We start from the raw sequence: 15795 nt of genomic DNA, 5'->3' as shown, positions 1-15795 counted from the left end.
TTGCATCAAGAGATATGCCTGCATTTTGCTACAATATTCTGGCATTGCAGCTTGACATATGCAAAAGCATCATATGTAAACAACCTCATTGAGCTTTTGATGCCATCCACTAGATCACTGACATATAATGCAAACAGATTTTCCAAAATAAATTGCATCCTTTCTACTGGCAGTTTATCATAGCTTCCTGGGGCAGCAAAACATTGCAAAGAATTGGAAAAAGTTACAGGCTATTACCAATTCCAAGAAGTGTGGTTGGACAGATGCTCATGACTTCAGGCTTATATCAATTATGACAAACTGCTTAGACGTATGTAACATGATAATGTATTATGATCATTTTGGAGACAAAAAACCTCTGTAGGAATCAAAATTGATTCTGCAAACAATGAACTTGTGAAACTCAGTTCCCTCTGTCTGACCTTGAGATCCAGAAAACATAAGATAGCAGAGGCCAACTTATGTCATGTTCCTTGAATCCCAGAAGGCATTCAGTACAGTTGTGTAATTACATGGTCTTATTTTTTTCCGGCATGTTTCTAACTTGTAGAATTCTTGGATCTCTGTTTGGGTCACATTGTAATTACTCCATGATATTTTGTCAGACAGACTCGTTGCCATCTTCATGTGATCCTTGGTGACTGACATTAGGGATTTCTGAAGACTGCAATGAGACATTGCTGAAATACCACAGAGTAATTAGGATGAGACACAGATGGACACCTGAGAATCCTACAAGATAGTTGTGCAATGTTGTCAGTTGAACTAAATATGAGCTTACAGTCTATTGTGCTAACATTGCTACAGGATTCAGGACTTAATATCTGATATGATTCAACACTAATGCTGTACTTTCAGATATAAAGATGAGTTGTTGATTCCATTTTATGCATGGTATTTTGAGAACTGATCCAATTATCTTCTTCAAGTGCTGCTGGCAGTGTTAATATGTGTACTCACTGTCTGGACTCCATCAAAGATAAAAAGTCTTGTTTGTAATATTAAAGATAATCTAGGCCTCTGAAATCCAGGTGTATACTGTATTTCAAGTGACAGGAATGTCTTGTGGGGCACATTATTATAACAGTCATGGAGGGCAAAAGGAACTTCAGGAACACACTAGACTAAAACAACCATGCTAATTAGTTGCCACTGACCACTGCCTCAAGTATATTAACGAAATGAAGTACAGTGAGACCAGTACCATGGCGCACATGTCAAGTTTGTAGGACAGTATAACTAAGGAGTTGATTGAAGTAAAAATTTAAGAAACCTATGAGGGTGAATGAAATATAAACCAGATTCATTTTTATTTAATTTTATTTTATTTTTTAATTTAACCTTCAGAAAAATTCATCCACACAAACTTATTTTTTCTATTCAGTCTCCTGAATAGGAAACTTATTTTTCTCAGCAGACACGCAGTTTCTTGATATCATTTTCATATAATGAACATGGCTGTCCACAAGAACTGTCCGACAGCACCATCTTCATCAAATATGAGGCCTCTGATGGCTTCCTTTAAGAGGTCCAGACAAATGAAAATCACAGGGCTATAAGTCTGGACTGTAGAAAGAATGTTATAATCCTCGTTTTTTTTGTTTTTTTTTTCTTTTTTTTTTCTTTTTTTTTTCTTTTTTTTTTTTTTTCAGGCAACTTTGTGGGGTCAAGCATTGTCATAAAGCACAATCACAGACTGGAAATGTGTGCCTTTTCTGATATATGGAAGTTTTGTTTGGTCCAAAAGTTGGCAGTAGTGTGCAGCATTCAGAGTATGACATTTGTGAAGAGAATCAATGAGAAGAACTCCTCCAAAATCAAAACTGCCTATTGCAAGAACCTTACCTGCAGAGAGATGGTTTTTGACATTGACAGGTGCAGATTTATCCTTTTGTGCCATTCTGTGCTCCCTTTTTTTCAGTTCTGGGATGTAATGGTGCACCTATGTTTCATCGCAGGTAATAATCCAGGGCAAGAACTATTCTGCTTCAGTTTGCACTCCATAAGACAATGAAATTTCTTCTCTGTAGTGAGAAGACAAGACACCCACTTGCAGATGCTTTCCGAAATCCAAGGTTTTCAATAAAGATCACATGAAGAGTACCATAGCTTATGCCAACCTTAGTAACAATTTCATCAATTGTGATTTGTCAGTCACCTTCAATAAGCTGACTAACAAACAAATATTCTCCTCAGTCATGCTGGTCCTCGGGTGACAACAGTGTGATTTCTCAACTGTTTCTTGTCCTCATAAAAACTGTTTGAGTGATTTTTAGAATGTTGTCCCTGAAATGTGCTGCAAGTATTTTCAAAATTTTTCAAATGATTTCACACCCTTTGTTGTGGGAGATTCCATTATAATGTGTTCTACTACAGATAGCGGTATCTCTTGCTCTGACATTGTGATTCTGACTAAAAAAAAAATGGTACGGCATCACTCTACCTATGGAGAACAAGCAACAATTAGCTTGGATTGTGCTGCTCTCCATTTACAAACAGGCATGTAAAACAATAATTCCAGTTTATATTTGATTCACCATTGTACTAAACCAGAACAGGAGTTTCAAGTTAGGGAAGGCTTGGGATATGGCACTCAATTTATTAAGTTCTCATCTGCCCATCTCAGCTATTAGAGGAGAAAAACACCAAGAGAATTTGTGTTTCAATGGGTAACAGTGAGGACTGTGAGAAATAAATCAAGTTCAAAGAATGTGGTGCGTGCTAGGAGTCAAACCCAGCTATAAACAGCATGCAGCACCAACAACAGTTTATAGTCTGGCTGGAGTGTAGGAAGTGAATATGCGTAGTAACACTGCCCACAGCACCTAAAGAAGACTACTGGGTTGGTCTTCAAAATATTGTGTGGCAAAATGGAATTGACTACTTAGCTGTACGCTGATAGGTGCATCAATAACGAACTATGCTGAGAACACTTGAGAACGGGCCATTGTTAACAGGAAAAAACTGTCAGATGTGAAAGTAGCTTTAGGTATACCTGAGGGAGTGTTATAAGTCTGTTGCGGTTTACAATATGTATGAACACTCCATTATTGTTTGATTACACAATTTGTAGTGGCGCACTGGAAACAGTCACAACCATTAACTGTCTCAGAGTGTGTGTCCAGGGCAACCTACAGTGGAACAGCTATGTAAAGCTAGCTCTAGGGTAGGCAGATGCCAGGCTGAGATTCATTGGAAGACTCCTAAGAGAATGTAATTCATCCTTAAAGCAAGCAGCTTATAAAACCTTTGTTTGGTTGTTTTTGAGTATTGTTCACAAGTCTGGGGCCCTTATCATTTGGAATTAGTGAAAGAGATTGAGAAGATCTAAAAAAGCACTGTTTTACTGTTAAAATTCCAAGTAATTATGTTTCTAAAGACACAAGCAATATTTCTTTCCAACATGTACTTGTATACCATAAAATGACCATGACGTTAAAATTGGATAAATTCAAGCTGATACAGAGGCTCCCTGTTAGCCATTCTTCCTGCATGCCATTCATAAATGAAATATTAAAGGAAGAGGAATGATATCTGAAGTACCCTTTGCAGTGCATGATAATGAAACATGTGGAGTACAGATGTAAATGTGCCTGTTGGTATGGGAATGATTCTACGTCTGGCTATTTTCAGTCACTTTTCAGCATATGACTTATATGATTGGCAAAATGCCTGAGTGACAGATCTCAGTGTAAGACCGTACTGTGCACATATTTATCTTGTTTTCTTGTGCCTTCCTCTTACTTATTTCACTTCCATAGTTTCATTTTGCTCATTTAAAATTATGCACTGTCTGTCTTTTGCTTTCTATCAGTGTCTGCATTTATTTCTGTTGATTTACTTAATTATTTCATATATCTGTACTTTTCTTTTTCCAGTCTCCATCACCCAAATATTCAGATCTTTATTCTTTCTTTTGTCAGGTTTCAGTGGCTTTTACATTTGAGATTTTTTTTCAAGGCCTGTATTTCATATTTTTACTAAACGTAGCTGCAAATGATTGTTAATAATCACTAATTATGGAATTTTTGATTATTTTCTGCACCATATCTAATTCACAGTTTGCAGTGTCCTGTTCTATTCCAAAATAAATGCACAGTATTACTTTCTTTTTTTCTGTTTTAACTCTTCTTGAGATTTAATGTGTGTTTTCTTTATATGTATTCTTTCACTCCTGCTCTTGTTATTTGAATTTCAACATATGGTTGACAAGGCATCACGTACACATTCATCTCTTAACTTCCATATTTTGAATGGATGGGATCCAATTTATATGAAAATGTCTGTATTTCTTGCAAACTGTAAATATAAAAGTTAATTGTCACTGTGTATTGGAAAGGATTTCAAATTTGGTTCATGCTTTTAGTCAAGATTCCTCTTGGTTCCAGATCCAGTGGTTGCAGCTCATGGAACATTTATTTGATGACATTGATGTGAAGATAGGTTATGATGAGACAGTTGTGGTTAAGGAGATGGACTATTTATTTAAGCTAGTGGAACTTCTTGATAACACACCTGTAAGGGTGATTGGTGAGTAAATGTTGTCATAACACTCATGATCTATGAGTGAGTGGCAGTCAAATTAAAATTAAATACCCATCACAATGGAACCATGGAATGGTTCTATTCAACACACGTGGAAACATTTATCCCAATGTGAGGTGGGGTGAGCAATTTCTGTTTCGTAGAAAGCAGTTAGCTGCTGATGGATTCACAACCACTCCCACTCTTGCATCACCTCGTCTGACTGGAACTGACATCCATGCATATCTTTCTTCAGTGGTAACAGTATTGAAATGTAACAACAATGGGGACACCTGTCATTTGAACTGTGTATTATGACATGCCATGAATTCAAAACTCCCAGAAATGCTGACACATGGAATCATCCTGCTCCATGATAATGCCCACCTGTATGCTGCTATTTGGATGAAGCTATGCTTCAGCAATTTGGTTGAGGAACACTGCAACATCTTCCATACAGCTGAGATCTTTCACCATGTGATTTGCACATCTTCGTTGACTTGAAGAAAGACAAGCATGGATGTCTGTTTCAGTCACATGAGGAGGTGGGTGCAGTTGTGTATCCATAAGGGACCAACTCTACTCTAAGAAACAGGAATTATCATCTCATTTCCCAAAGGGATAAGTGTCTTAATGTGTGTGGTGACTATTTTTTAATGGAACCAGTCCATTCCATTGCGACAGGTGTTCAGTTTTCATTTGACTGCCTCTTTACTGTATATTAACTGTAAGAGATATATTATTATTATTATTAGTATTATTATTACTACTAATCAGTCAAAATTTCTATTTATTATGACTTTCCCAGCATCACTTGTTTCCAGCATATCCCATAATATTAATCTCATTAACTTTTACCAAATTAATGGGAAAATATTCATGAAACGTCTTAGATAACTTTTCATTCAAAGCTGAGTCTCTGTCTTAACTCAGGATCACTGCTTTTACATCTACTTGCTAAAAGAGAGAGAACAGTTGTGTAGGGTGTTTCCATAAAATTTCTTATATCACAATGGAGGCCACACTTTTTAATGGTGTTAATATGATATTAGCAATTTCTATGTGTAATACAAATAATGGAAGGAGTATTTAAAGATAACCACTCACCTCTTAGTTGAGGCACTGAACAGCTGAAAGATGCATAAACAAGATTAGAAATGATACTTTAGGCTATTATGGTGAAACAGCTGGTTTATACACGTTTTTGGGTTTGTACCAAGTTGTCATTGTATATTTACACAATATTTCTAGCGATTCCTGAATTGTCATTGTCATCTATTTAGTGCAGATTTTGTTGCTATTGTGTAACTGTTGAACAAAGATGTGAAAAACTCAAGTTTTACACCCATTCAAGCAGTTAACTAAACACTGTCAAACACTGCATCTGTGAACAGGGATGAAATATGAAGATACCAGCATTGTAGCAGAGGCAACAAATTTTTGAGACAGTGTAATAGAGATGGAAATAAAAATTAATGGGGTGAATAGTTTTATCAATATGGACAGAGGCATTGGTTGATGTTAAGAGTGGGATCTGGTATTCAGTTTGCTTAAATAGTGTCATAAAGCATCTCAGTAATCTCTCTCTGGTCATAGATGAGTACCTATTAAGACATTTTTAGTAGAAGGTGTTGTCTGATAGAATTCTTGTTACTTATAAGTTTTCACTTATTTGCATATGCTTTCCATTGGTTTTGAATTTCCATAGACTATTCTGTTAGTTACCAGTACTGGGAAACAATCACAAGGGTAATGTGCAGTGTGTACCATTCACTGTTTGGCTGGAGTCTAAACAGTGAGCTACAAAATCTTAGCTCAGCACCTGATGAGGACAATGAAGGAAGTTTTTGAAATGTTGTGTAAAGAGAGATGTCAGCTGCAAACTTAAAAGCTTGTAAATCAGGATTGAAAATGTTGCTGAGTTTTGAACAATATCTTCCTTCAGAAATAGCTGTTGTATCAGGTAGTGTGGGGGAGAGGAGAAAGGAGTTAGGGAAGGGGTGGGGGGTGGGGTGAGGGGGGAATGCAGGCATGGACAACTGAAGAAAGGGGAAATGGATAGGAACGTGGCTCCAGTGAGCTCACCTTGGCACATGCATGGTCAAGATCAAGTAAATATCTAGTGCAGCTCACAGACTCTTTTAATGATTTTATGTCATTCACTGACAAATACGAAGGCTATCCACAAAGTACATTACGTTTTGGAATTAAAAATAAATAAAGTATTGGAAATTTTTTTAATTATATACAGATGAAAGCCACACTTAAATACTACTTTTCTACATAGTTGCCATTTAAATTAAGGCACTTATCGTAGCGATGGATGAGCTTGGAAATTCCTTCGTCGTAAAATTCGGCCGCCTGCGCCTTCAACCACGTGGTTAATCAGTAACCCGGTAGAAATACAATTTTTGTGGATTTCCTGGAAAGAGGCACTACAATAAACTCTCAAAGGTATTGCCAAACTCTGCACAACCCCAGAAGAGCAATACAAAACAAGCGCAGGGGAAAGTTGGGCTCAAAGATCTTGCTGATTCACGACAACGCCCGGGCCCACACGGCAAATGCCATTCGCGTAGTTCTCGAATCTTTTAAGTGGGAGTTGTTTCCTCATCCGCCGTACAGTCCCTGGCACCAAGCGACTTCCACTTATTTCCAGCAATGAAGAAGTGGTTGGCTATGCAGCGTTTTGATGACCACGCACAGCTTCAAGAAGAGGTAACCACGTGGTTGAAGGCGCAGGCAGCCGAATTTTACGACGAAGGAATTTCCAAGCTCGTCCATTGCTACGATAAGTGCCTTAATTTAAATGGCAACTATGTAGAAAAGTAGTACTTAAGTGTGGCTTTCATCTGTATATAATAAAAAAAATTTCCAATACTTTATTTATTTTTAATTCCAAAACGTAATGTACTTTGTGGATAGTCCTTGTATTCTGTTTCATATTTCTGCACATTGCTCCTCCATTTTGTGTGTCACCTCCAATCTTGTCATCCTGTTGGTGAGTATCAGAAAGCTTTCAGTGATGGAATCCCTGATGGAGTTCTCATTAGAGGCCATTTATTTTTGTTGACAATCTTTCATATTTTCTGATAGACTGTTTGTAAATCCAAGTGATTTCCATGTGTTGACACTTTGAGTTCTGTCTTTTAAATATACATCTAGCACATATTGCAGAAACATCAGCTCTGCTTCTTCAGGTTTTCTTTCGAATTTTTGCTCAGAATTTATATTTCAGTGACTTAGGATTACAGGATACCAAATTGTGTATGCTTAATCCTAATTCTTTCCTTGTAGTTTGTCCCATATATATTTTTGAGCATACATTTACCATATTAATAACAACATGAACTACACACACACACACACACACACACACACACACACACACACACGGCCACTGTCATCTTTGTGTGCTGTGGGACCCTCCTGTATATGACGAGCAGTTGTATTTTTGTATGTTTTTTTTTCAAGTAAGCTGATATTTCACATTCCAGATATTATTTCTTCTATTATTTGATTATGTAAAAAATTTTAATTCTTTAGTTGTATTTGCCTATTTTTGACATGACTTATATTTTATTCACAGGAATTGTATATTTACAACTCTCTGTTTACGTTTGATACATTTTCTAGCATACGGGCTTTTATCAGCTAACAGTAGTTGATCATAAGAAAACTGGTTACTTAGAAAATTCTAGCATGGTGTTGTTGGAAGAATCAGTCAGTTGTTTTGATTTAACTGTTTTTATTTTCTGTTGTAGTTGTGCTCACACTCAAATTTATTGATGAATACTTTTGAGTGAAATGTTCATTTTAAACCATTACCTGAGGTTTAATCATGTGAATAGTTATATGTAATTTAATAAAACACTTAATATTTATACAACTCATATATTTAGCTTATGTGCTGGTTTGCACTTAGCAATCTGACAACAGTCTTTTCTGGTCTATTAATAACTCTAGGCTTATTCATATGAAGAAGACTCAGATTATAGTTTGAGAATAAACATTGCATTCGAAACTAGTCACCAATAATAACTTTCACTGTTGAAAAGCAAACACCTGTCATCTGTTTAATGTATGTCAGGGTATGTCACTTTGTCGTAACTGAGCAGTAAGATTAATATGTCACTATGTGATAGCCTGTCATTTACAATAGGTAACATAGATACATAACATCCATTCATTCTTTTGTAGCTAATTACCTGAACTGGCGACTGGTGAAGACAGTCAGCAGGGACACAACACAGAAAATGCGTGAGCTTGCTTTTCTGTTCGAAAAAGTTCTCAGTGGAACAAAAGAAGATCAGCCAAGGTAAAAGCTAGTTTTTGTTTTACTTCATAATATTAAAGTTAATTTCAGTGTCAGGATTTTTATTCTGGCGATATAATATAAGCACCTCTCAGATTAAGTGACATTAGACTTGTAAACATTTGACCTTTATTTTCTTGTAGAATTTCCTAGAAAAAGGAACTATTTACTATCATGAGGTGCGGATAAATAATGAGCTGCAAATAAGTAAGTTCATAAGTATTCTGTTGATGGTTTTGAACTAAAACTTGGCTTCGAGAGAGAGGACTGATTTTGATGATGGGTATAAGTGTGAGCTGTTTCACTATGGAATCTTGATACTGTGAGGCACAAAATCATGATTCTTTCACTGGTTTGTAGTTCTTAATGTTTCCAACTCTTTATTCATCACAGAAATTAATGACATCTTAAAGTTTCCTATCGTAGAAGAATGTGTCACAACAGGAGTAAAGGTCAAAGTCAAAGTAGTCACATACTCAGGAAAATGAGCATAGGGGACCAGACACAGGACTCCTGCATCACCTTTCTAGGCAAGGTCCTAGCAGAGATGCCTTCGCCTTCCTCTGACAAGTGGAAGGAAGAGGGTAAAATCTCCACTGGTCTCCCATGATTTTACACTGCACACCTTCTGTTTTTATCTGCTATTTCAAGCTAAGTGTATGTAACTTTAAACAGCTGTCTACATAATTGGTATTATTAATGTAGGTATAATGTGAAAATTAAAGTCAAGCAGAATTTACATTACAGAATCCACATATTATGATAAATTACAGAAGGAGTCACTAATTAGATAACCTTTTACTTTTTTTTTCAATTATTTAGGGATTTAAAATTTCCCACCTGATGTCTTGCATTTGAATAGAAAACTTCATTCTGAAGCTTAGGCATGTCTACATGGGAATTATTTTTACTTCTAATATAATTGTTGTGAATTTCACAGTTGATTATAAATTCAGTCTTATCATTAGCCACCCTAAATATCATTATGGATTACATGTACTGGCACGTAAGTGTAAGAATCCCAATATCACTGAAGAAGTTTTTGCAATCTCATCCACTGGGCAACACAGTGAGAGATATTTTCAAGCAATATGGGAAAAGAACTGAGTTCTTTAGTTAACTTATCCACATGTGGGTGCAACCTTAGTTATTCATCTGAGAAAACTTGTGCTATTTAAGTGAAAGCAAAAGGCAGGACAACATCAGTTATGAAAAGTTTCCCTTTCATCTCAGTTCATTCAGGTTTGTCCACATGATGGGGAAATAGCGGTATTTGTGACAAGGAAGCATTTACTTATCAGCAAGTGATGTAGAAAATTATATCAAAGGAAAATTTTGGTACTTTCAACATTGCAGCCCATTCAGCAATCATGATAATCTAAAATATAAGAAACTATCAGCCTGGGTTGCACAATTGAGGCTGATAGTTTCTTATATAAAAGGAAAATTTGACTGAGAACACTATTAAATTATGAGACAGGATAGCTGGGCAGCATTTACCTTCAAGAGGCAAAATGTTTAGCATTTCTGATACACACATATAAAAGCAATGGCATTATACTAACTTTTGGAGCTAGTAGTTCCTTCCTTGGCGAGGAGAGGTGGTTGTGACAGGAAAGGTTAAAAAGGAAAGCCAGTCACTCAGACCTCATGATGAGAGGGACCCACCTGTAGTTTTGAGCTTGCAGCTGGTCATCATTCTCTACACTCTATAATATTTTGACTGGGCACCAGCCAGTCATCTTCAGGTAAGCCACTGAAGACTGAAAAACACTTCCATTATCCTGCAATTGACTAGTGCACTGTGTGTATTCCACCCATGAGTTAAAAGACTGTTGTGACTGACTGACTGCACTACCCAGTGGACAGTGCCATCAGTGGTGAAACTGTGGAACTTGGCTGTCCTCAGGGTTGCTGCTTTCTGTGGCCATCAGTGTAATCTGTCATTCATCTGGAGCAAATAGTGGAAATGTTGGGGTTCCATGCATTATTCAGCTGGTAACTGCTATCAAATTCACCAGATTCTCCACCATGCCCATTTACGAGGGTTCTTTAATAATGGAGTCCTGAAATGATATATATGTGTCCAAAATTACCTTCACTTAATGTCCTGGGCATACAATGTTCAGCAAAAGCAAATAAAATATGATTGGCTGAAAAAGATGAGTGCAGTGTCGATGTTCAGTGCAACAGTGCATGTGCTCCATCCTGTGTACACAATTTCACACTGGCAAGGTATTTTGTAAATTCCAGTCTTCCACAATGACAAATCATTCTTCTTTAACCTCAGAAGGTCTGCCACCTTTGATGGAAGGTGGGATACCTGAAATTTCTGAATGATTCTAGCTATCTTGAACATAATATTGCCAACAACAGGAAGAAAAGCTATAGATTTTGCTGGTGTGCTCTCCTCTTTATTCACTTCCTGAGTTTTAGCTGGAACTGATAGTGTATCTCTTTAGGTGAACTGTAAGCTTGGTGTGAAAGTGTTTTAAGCACACTGATAATTTGTGACAGGTGATGACAACTCAAAGATTGTAAATACAAACTGGTATGAGTGGGTTTATGATAAATTGAATGCCCTAGAAAGCTATCATTCTTCCATCCAACTAAAAGATCCAGGACAGACAGACAACCATCTTTCTCTGTTTCTGTAATAATTTGGATGTTCTTATGAACAGAGCTGGAGTGATGTAAAAACTCCTTTAATTTATCTTCTCCATGAAAAGTAGCATCCACATTCCTCCAAAATACAGTTGATTTAAGAGCCACTGATCCCAGGACTCCCCCCTCAAAGTTCTCCTCAAAAAAGTTGAAGAAGTCTTTGTCTGTATGAGATGGCTCAGTTGAAATACCGTGGTGTGGAGTAAATGGCAAGTGTCTGCAAACCCAAAACTTCTTTGAGTACTCAGTTTGCTGGGAAAATTTTTTAAATCACAGTAAATACACGAATAATGTACTGTGCATGAATTTTCGGTATCCTCCTTGATATTTGATAATAACCATATGAATTCTTACCCTTCAATAATTTAATTTCTGCTCCAATTGCCTATCCATTAGCAAGAGCAGATATTGCCAGCAGGGGAAGCAACTGTTAAAACTAAGTTTACAAAGCTGCCACAAGTCGCACTTAATATTTTTTGTTTACAAGTTTCACTCTTCAAATGAACAAGAGCATCATCAGAGTATATATAGTAAAACACACAAATTGAGAGAATACAGAGAACTTACATCAATGTTACAAAAAGTACACATAATATTTTAAGTATAGAGACTTATGTTTAAAGTTGGCCGACAGCACTAAAGATTGCATTTAATGTTGGATGAAAGCAGTAAAGATTAAACTGGCTGTGCTATAGTACCTAAACTTACTTTTAAAGTACAGTAGGAAATGATGACATTGACAGCACAAAAGATTAAATTGACTGAACAACAGTAGCCTAATTGTGACATTCGTGGTACAGAGTATCCAAAGATAATTTACTATTACAGGAAACAAAATTTACATTTTAATCATCTCCTTTATGGATGTGTGTATAGACATCTCATATCTGTAAATATCTGCTTATCCCTCAAAATACACCTGTAAAAATTACAATATCTTTCAAAATACATTATAAAAAATACATACTTAAAAAAGTATTTTTAGAAATATCCAATCAAAATTACCATTTTCAAAATATTTATGTTATGATAATATGGCAGGTGTTTTATTTTGGTTGCTTATCTACAGCATTTCATCAAAATATAATACCTGCCACATTACTTTAACAGACATATTTTTAAAAATGGTAGTTTTCATATATTTCATATATTTCCAAAGCCTTTTTAAATATGTACTTTTTATAATGTATTTTGAATGATATTGTAATTTTTACAGATGTATTTTGAATGATAAGCAGATATGTACAGATATTGATTTATTGATTCATCCTACAAATCTTTCCAGATTGTGGGGTTGTGGGATACAGAAAACACACACGCACACACACACACACACACACACACACACACACACACACACACACACAAGACCACAGTAATTAAAATAATGAATTTTAGCTTTATTCGCAAAGGTTCTTGCAGTAGCTGCACTGTCTTGTTTCAAGTATTTTGTATCTTAAGTGATCTAGAAATTTTGCTACTGAACAGAAGCAATGATCCAATAAGAATGCCCTTAGGGTTTTACAAAAGAGAAAGAATGATGATATGTCTTTCACTTTATGCAGAAGACTTTTGTAAATTTGTATAGTGCGGCTTACTGTGGAGGTTTTAGGCTGATGTCCTTATTGACTGGACATGAAACTTTTCCTTTTGTCTTGTATCATGTTCATGGATATTAAAATTTTCATTTACATCTTTTAAATTCTTTCTAATACATTTACATATTTCTAGTATATACATACAGGGAAGAGGAAGAATTGATTACTTTTGAAAGAGGGGCTTGCAAGAATCTGTTTGTCGAGCTTGTTGCATTGCTCCTAACGGTTCTTTTTTGAGTTAAGAAGATGACTGAACTAGGTGGTGTATTATCCCAGAATATAATTCCGTACAGTAGGATGCTGTGGAATTGGGCAAAGTAGGCAGTTTGGACAGTGCTATAATTTGATTTGACAGAGAGGAAATGCAGACTGTAACATATTTTATTTTGTGTTCCATTAATTTTTTTATGTGTGTGCCATTTGAAGTTATTTTGAAGCCATAGGCCTAAAAACTTTGTTTCTGGAGAAGATGAAATTTTGTTGGAGTTTATTGTCATACTGATGCAGCATGCATCACCTTTTAACATTAGGAGGACCACAAGCAGGCTACTACCTACAATGACCGACAGGGCCAAATTGGCCCCATGTTTATTTTTGTTTATTTGATCAGATTGTGACAGGTAATGAAATGTAACTTTTGTTGATTTTATTAACAAAACAAATACATCTTACACACACACACACACACACACACACACACACACCACCGTAGTTCACTGCTGTTTACTGCTGCACTTGTCGCACCACATTCATCTTCTCTTCTCACATTTGCCACATACTGCTTTCTCACAACCTGAACAAACAGTAGCAGTATGGTTTCCTTTACATGAGGTGCGAATTTTACACTTATCTCTCTTAGTTGCCCTCTGTGGTCCGCCTTTAGTGTCTTCATGATTCTGGTCTGGCTCTTTATTTCTTGATGATATACACTGCACTCGAAGCTGTTCACACAAATCAAAAATATACTTCCACCTGCTAAGTTGCGTACCGGTCACAACACCCAGAAATTTATGGCAGCCAAATCAAGAATGTTGTAAAATACATGCACTGGCCAACGTCTTCTACCGGCTTTTGTGGAGTACATCCTTGTCATTTGATTGACAACGCTGACCTCAAATTTTGTTTCATTGTAGAACTGCACTGTTTCAGGAGTCTTCTTCTGACTATTGGACAGGGATACATGAGAGTGAAGTGAACTCAGTGACAAAACATTCTTATTTGTTTTCCCTTGATAAACTGTTAGTATTATTCCATCATAATTTTTAAACACAATAGTCGAGTGGAGTGGTTGTTTTCTGGTCTTTGCAGCAGAAGGCACCTCCCTTCGATTACGGTTCAAAGTACCTACTAAAGTTGTGGATGCCCTAAGATGGTTTGCAAGGCTTAGCGAAGTAAAGTAACTGTCAGTAGTGACATTCAAACTTTTGTCTAAGTATGGTCCCGTAAGCCTAAGAACATTTTCACCTACACCTTGGTCAGTTGGTCGAAGGGGATCAGCACCAGTGTATGGGAATCCATTCAGTATGTATTTACTAGAAATACCTACAAGGAACCAGAATTTTATGCCAAGCTTATCTGACTTGCTTGCAATATATTGTGTGAATGGGCACCTTGTTTTAGACGACAAAAGTTGTTCATCAACTGTGTGTTTATACTGGTGTTTATACTAAACACCTTTTTCCAAAGCTGTTTCACAGAGGAAGACCGCACTGCAGTTCCTTCTCTAAATCCTCGCACAAACGAAAAAATGGCTGACCTTGAAATAAGTGTCCAAGGAATAGAAAAGCAACTGGAATCACTCAACAGAGGAAAGTCCACTGGACCTGACGGGATACCAATTCGATTCTACACAGAGTACGCGAAAGAACTTGCCCCCCTTCTAACAGCCATGTACCGCAAGTCTCTAGAGGAACGGAAGGTTCCAAATGATTGGAAAAGAGCACAGGTAGTCCCAGCCTTCAAGAAGGGTCGTCGAGCAGATGCGCAAAACTATAGACCTATATCTCTGACGTTGATCTGTTGTAGAATTTTAGAACATGTTTTTTTCTCGAGTATCATGTCATTTTTGGAAACCCAGAATCTACTATGTAGGAATCAACATGGATTCCGGAAACAGCGATCGTGTGAGACCCAACTCGCTTTATTTGTTCACGAGACCCAGAAAATATTAGATGCAGGCTCCCAGGTAGATGCTATTTTCCTTGACTTCCGGAAGGCATTCGATACAGTTCCGCACTGTTGCCTGATAAACAAAGTAAGAGCCTACGGAATATCAGACCAGCTGTGTGGCTGGATTGAAGAGTTTGTAGCAAACAGAACACAGCATGTTGTTATCAATGGAGACACGTCTACAGACGTTAAAGTAACCTCTGGCGTGCCACAGGGGAGTGTTATGGGACCATTGCTTTTCACAATATATATAAATGACCTAGTAGATAGTGTCGGAAGTTCCATGCGGCTTTTCGCGGATGATGCTGTAATATACAGAGAAGTTGCAGCATTAGAAAATTGTAGCGAAATGCAGGAAGATCTGCAGCGGATAGGCACTTGGTGCAGGGAGTGGCAACTGACCCTTAACATAGACAAATGTAATATATTGCGAATACATAGAAAGAAGGATCCTTTATTGTATGATTATATGATAGCAGAACAAACACTGGTAGCAGTTACTTCTGTAAAATATCTGGGAGTATG

The 15795-nt window shown here is 36.8% G+C and overlaps 1 protein-coding gene across 1 annotated transcript in view; it reads left to right on the top strand.

Annotated features, from left to right (window-relative positions):
* The window catches only part of LOC126176727 (neprilysin-4-like), a 142487-nt gene that overhangs the window by 63175 nt on the left and 63517 nt on the right, over positions 1-15795 (top strand). Inside the window, exons 9-10 of the mRNA XM_049923896.1 lie at positions 4389-4530; positions 8725-8842. Of these exons, the coding sequence (XP_049779853.1) occupies positions 4389-4530; positions 8725-8842 (260 nt within the window). The remainder of the gene's footprint in view (positions 1-4388; positions 4531-8724; positions 8843-15795) is intronic.

This window comes from Schistocerca cancellata, chromosome 3 (genome assembly GCF_023864275.1).
Source record: "Schistocerca cancellata isolate TAMUIC-IGC-003103 chromosome 3, iqSchCanc2.1, whole genome shotgun sequence".
NCBI classification, from domain to species: domain Eukaryota; kingdom Metazoa; phylum Arthropoda; class Insecta; order Orthoptera; family Acrididae; genus Schistocerca; species Schistocerca cancellata.
This window is presented reverse-complemented; position numbering and strand designations above follow the sequence as displayed.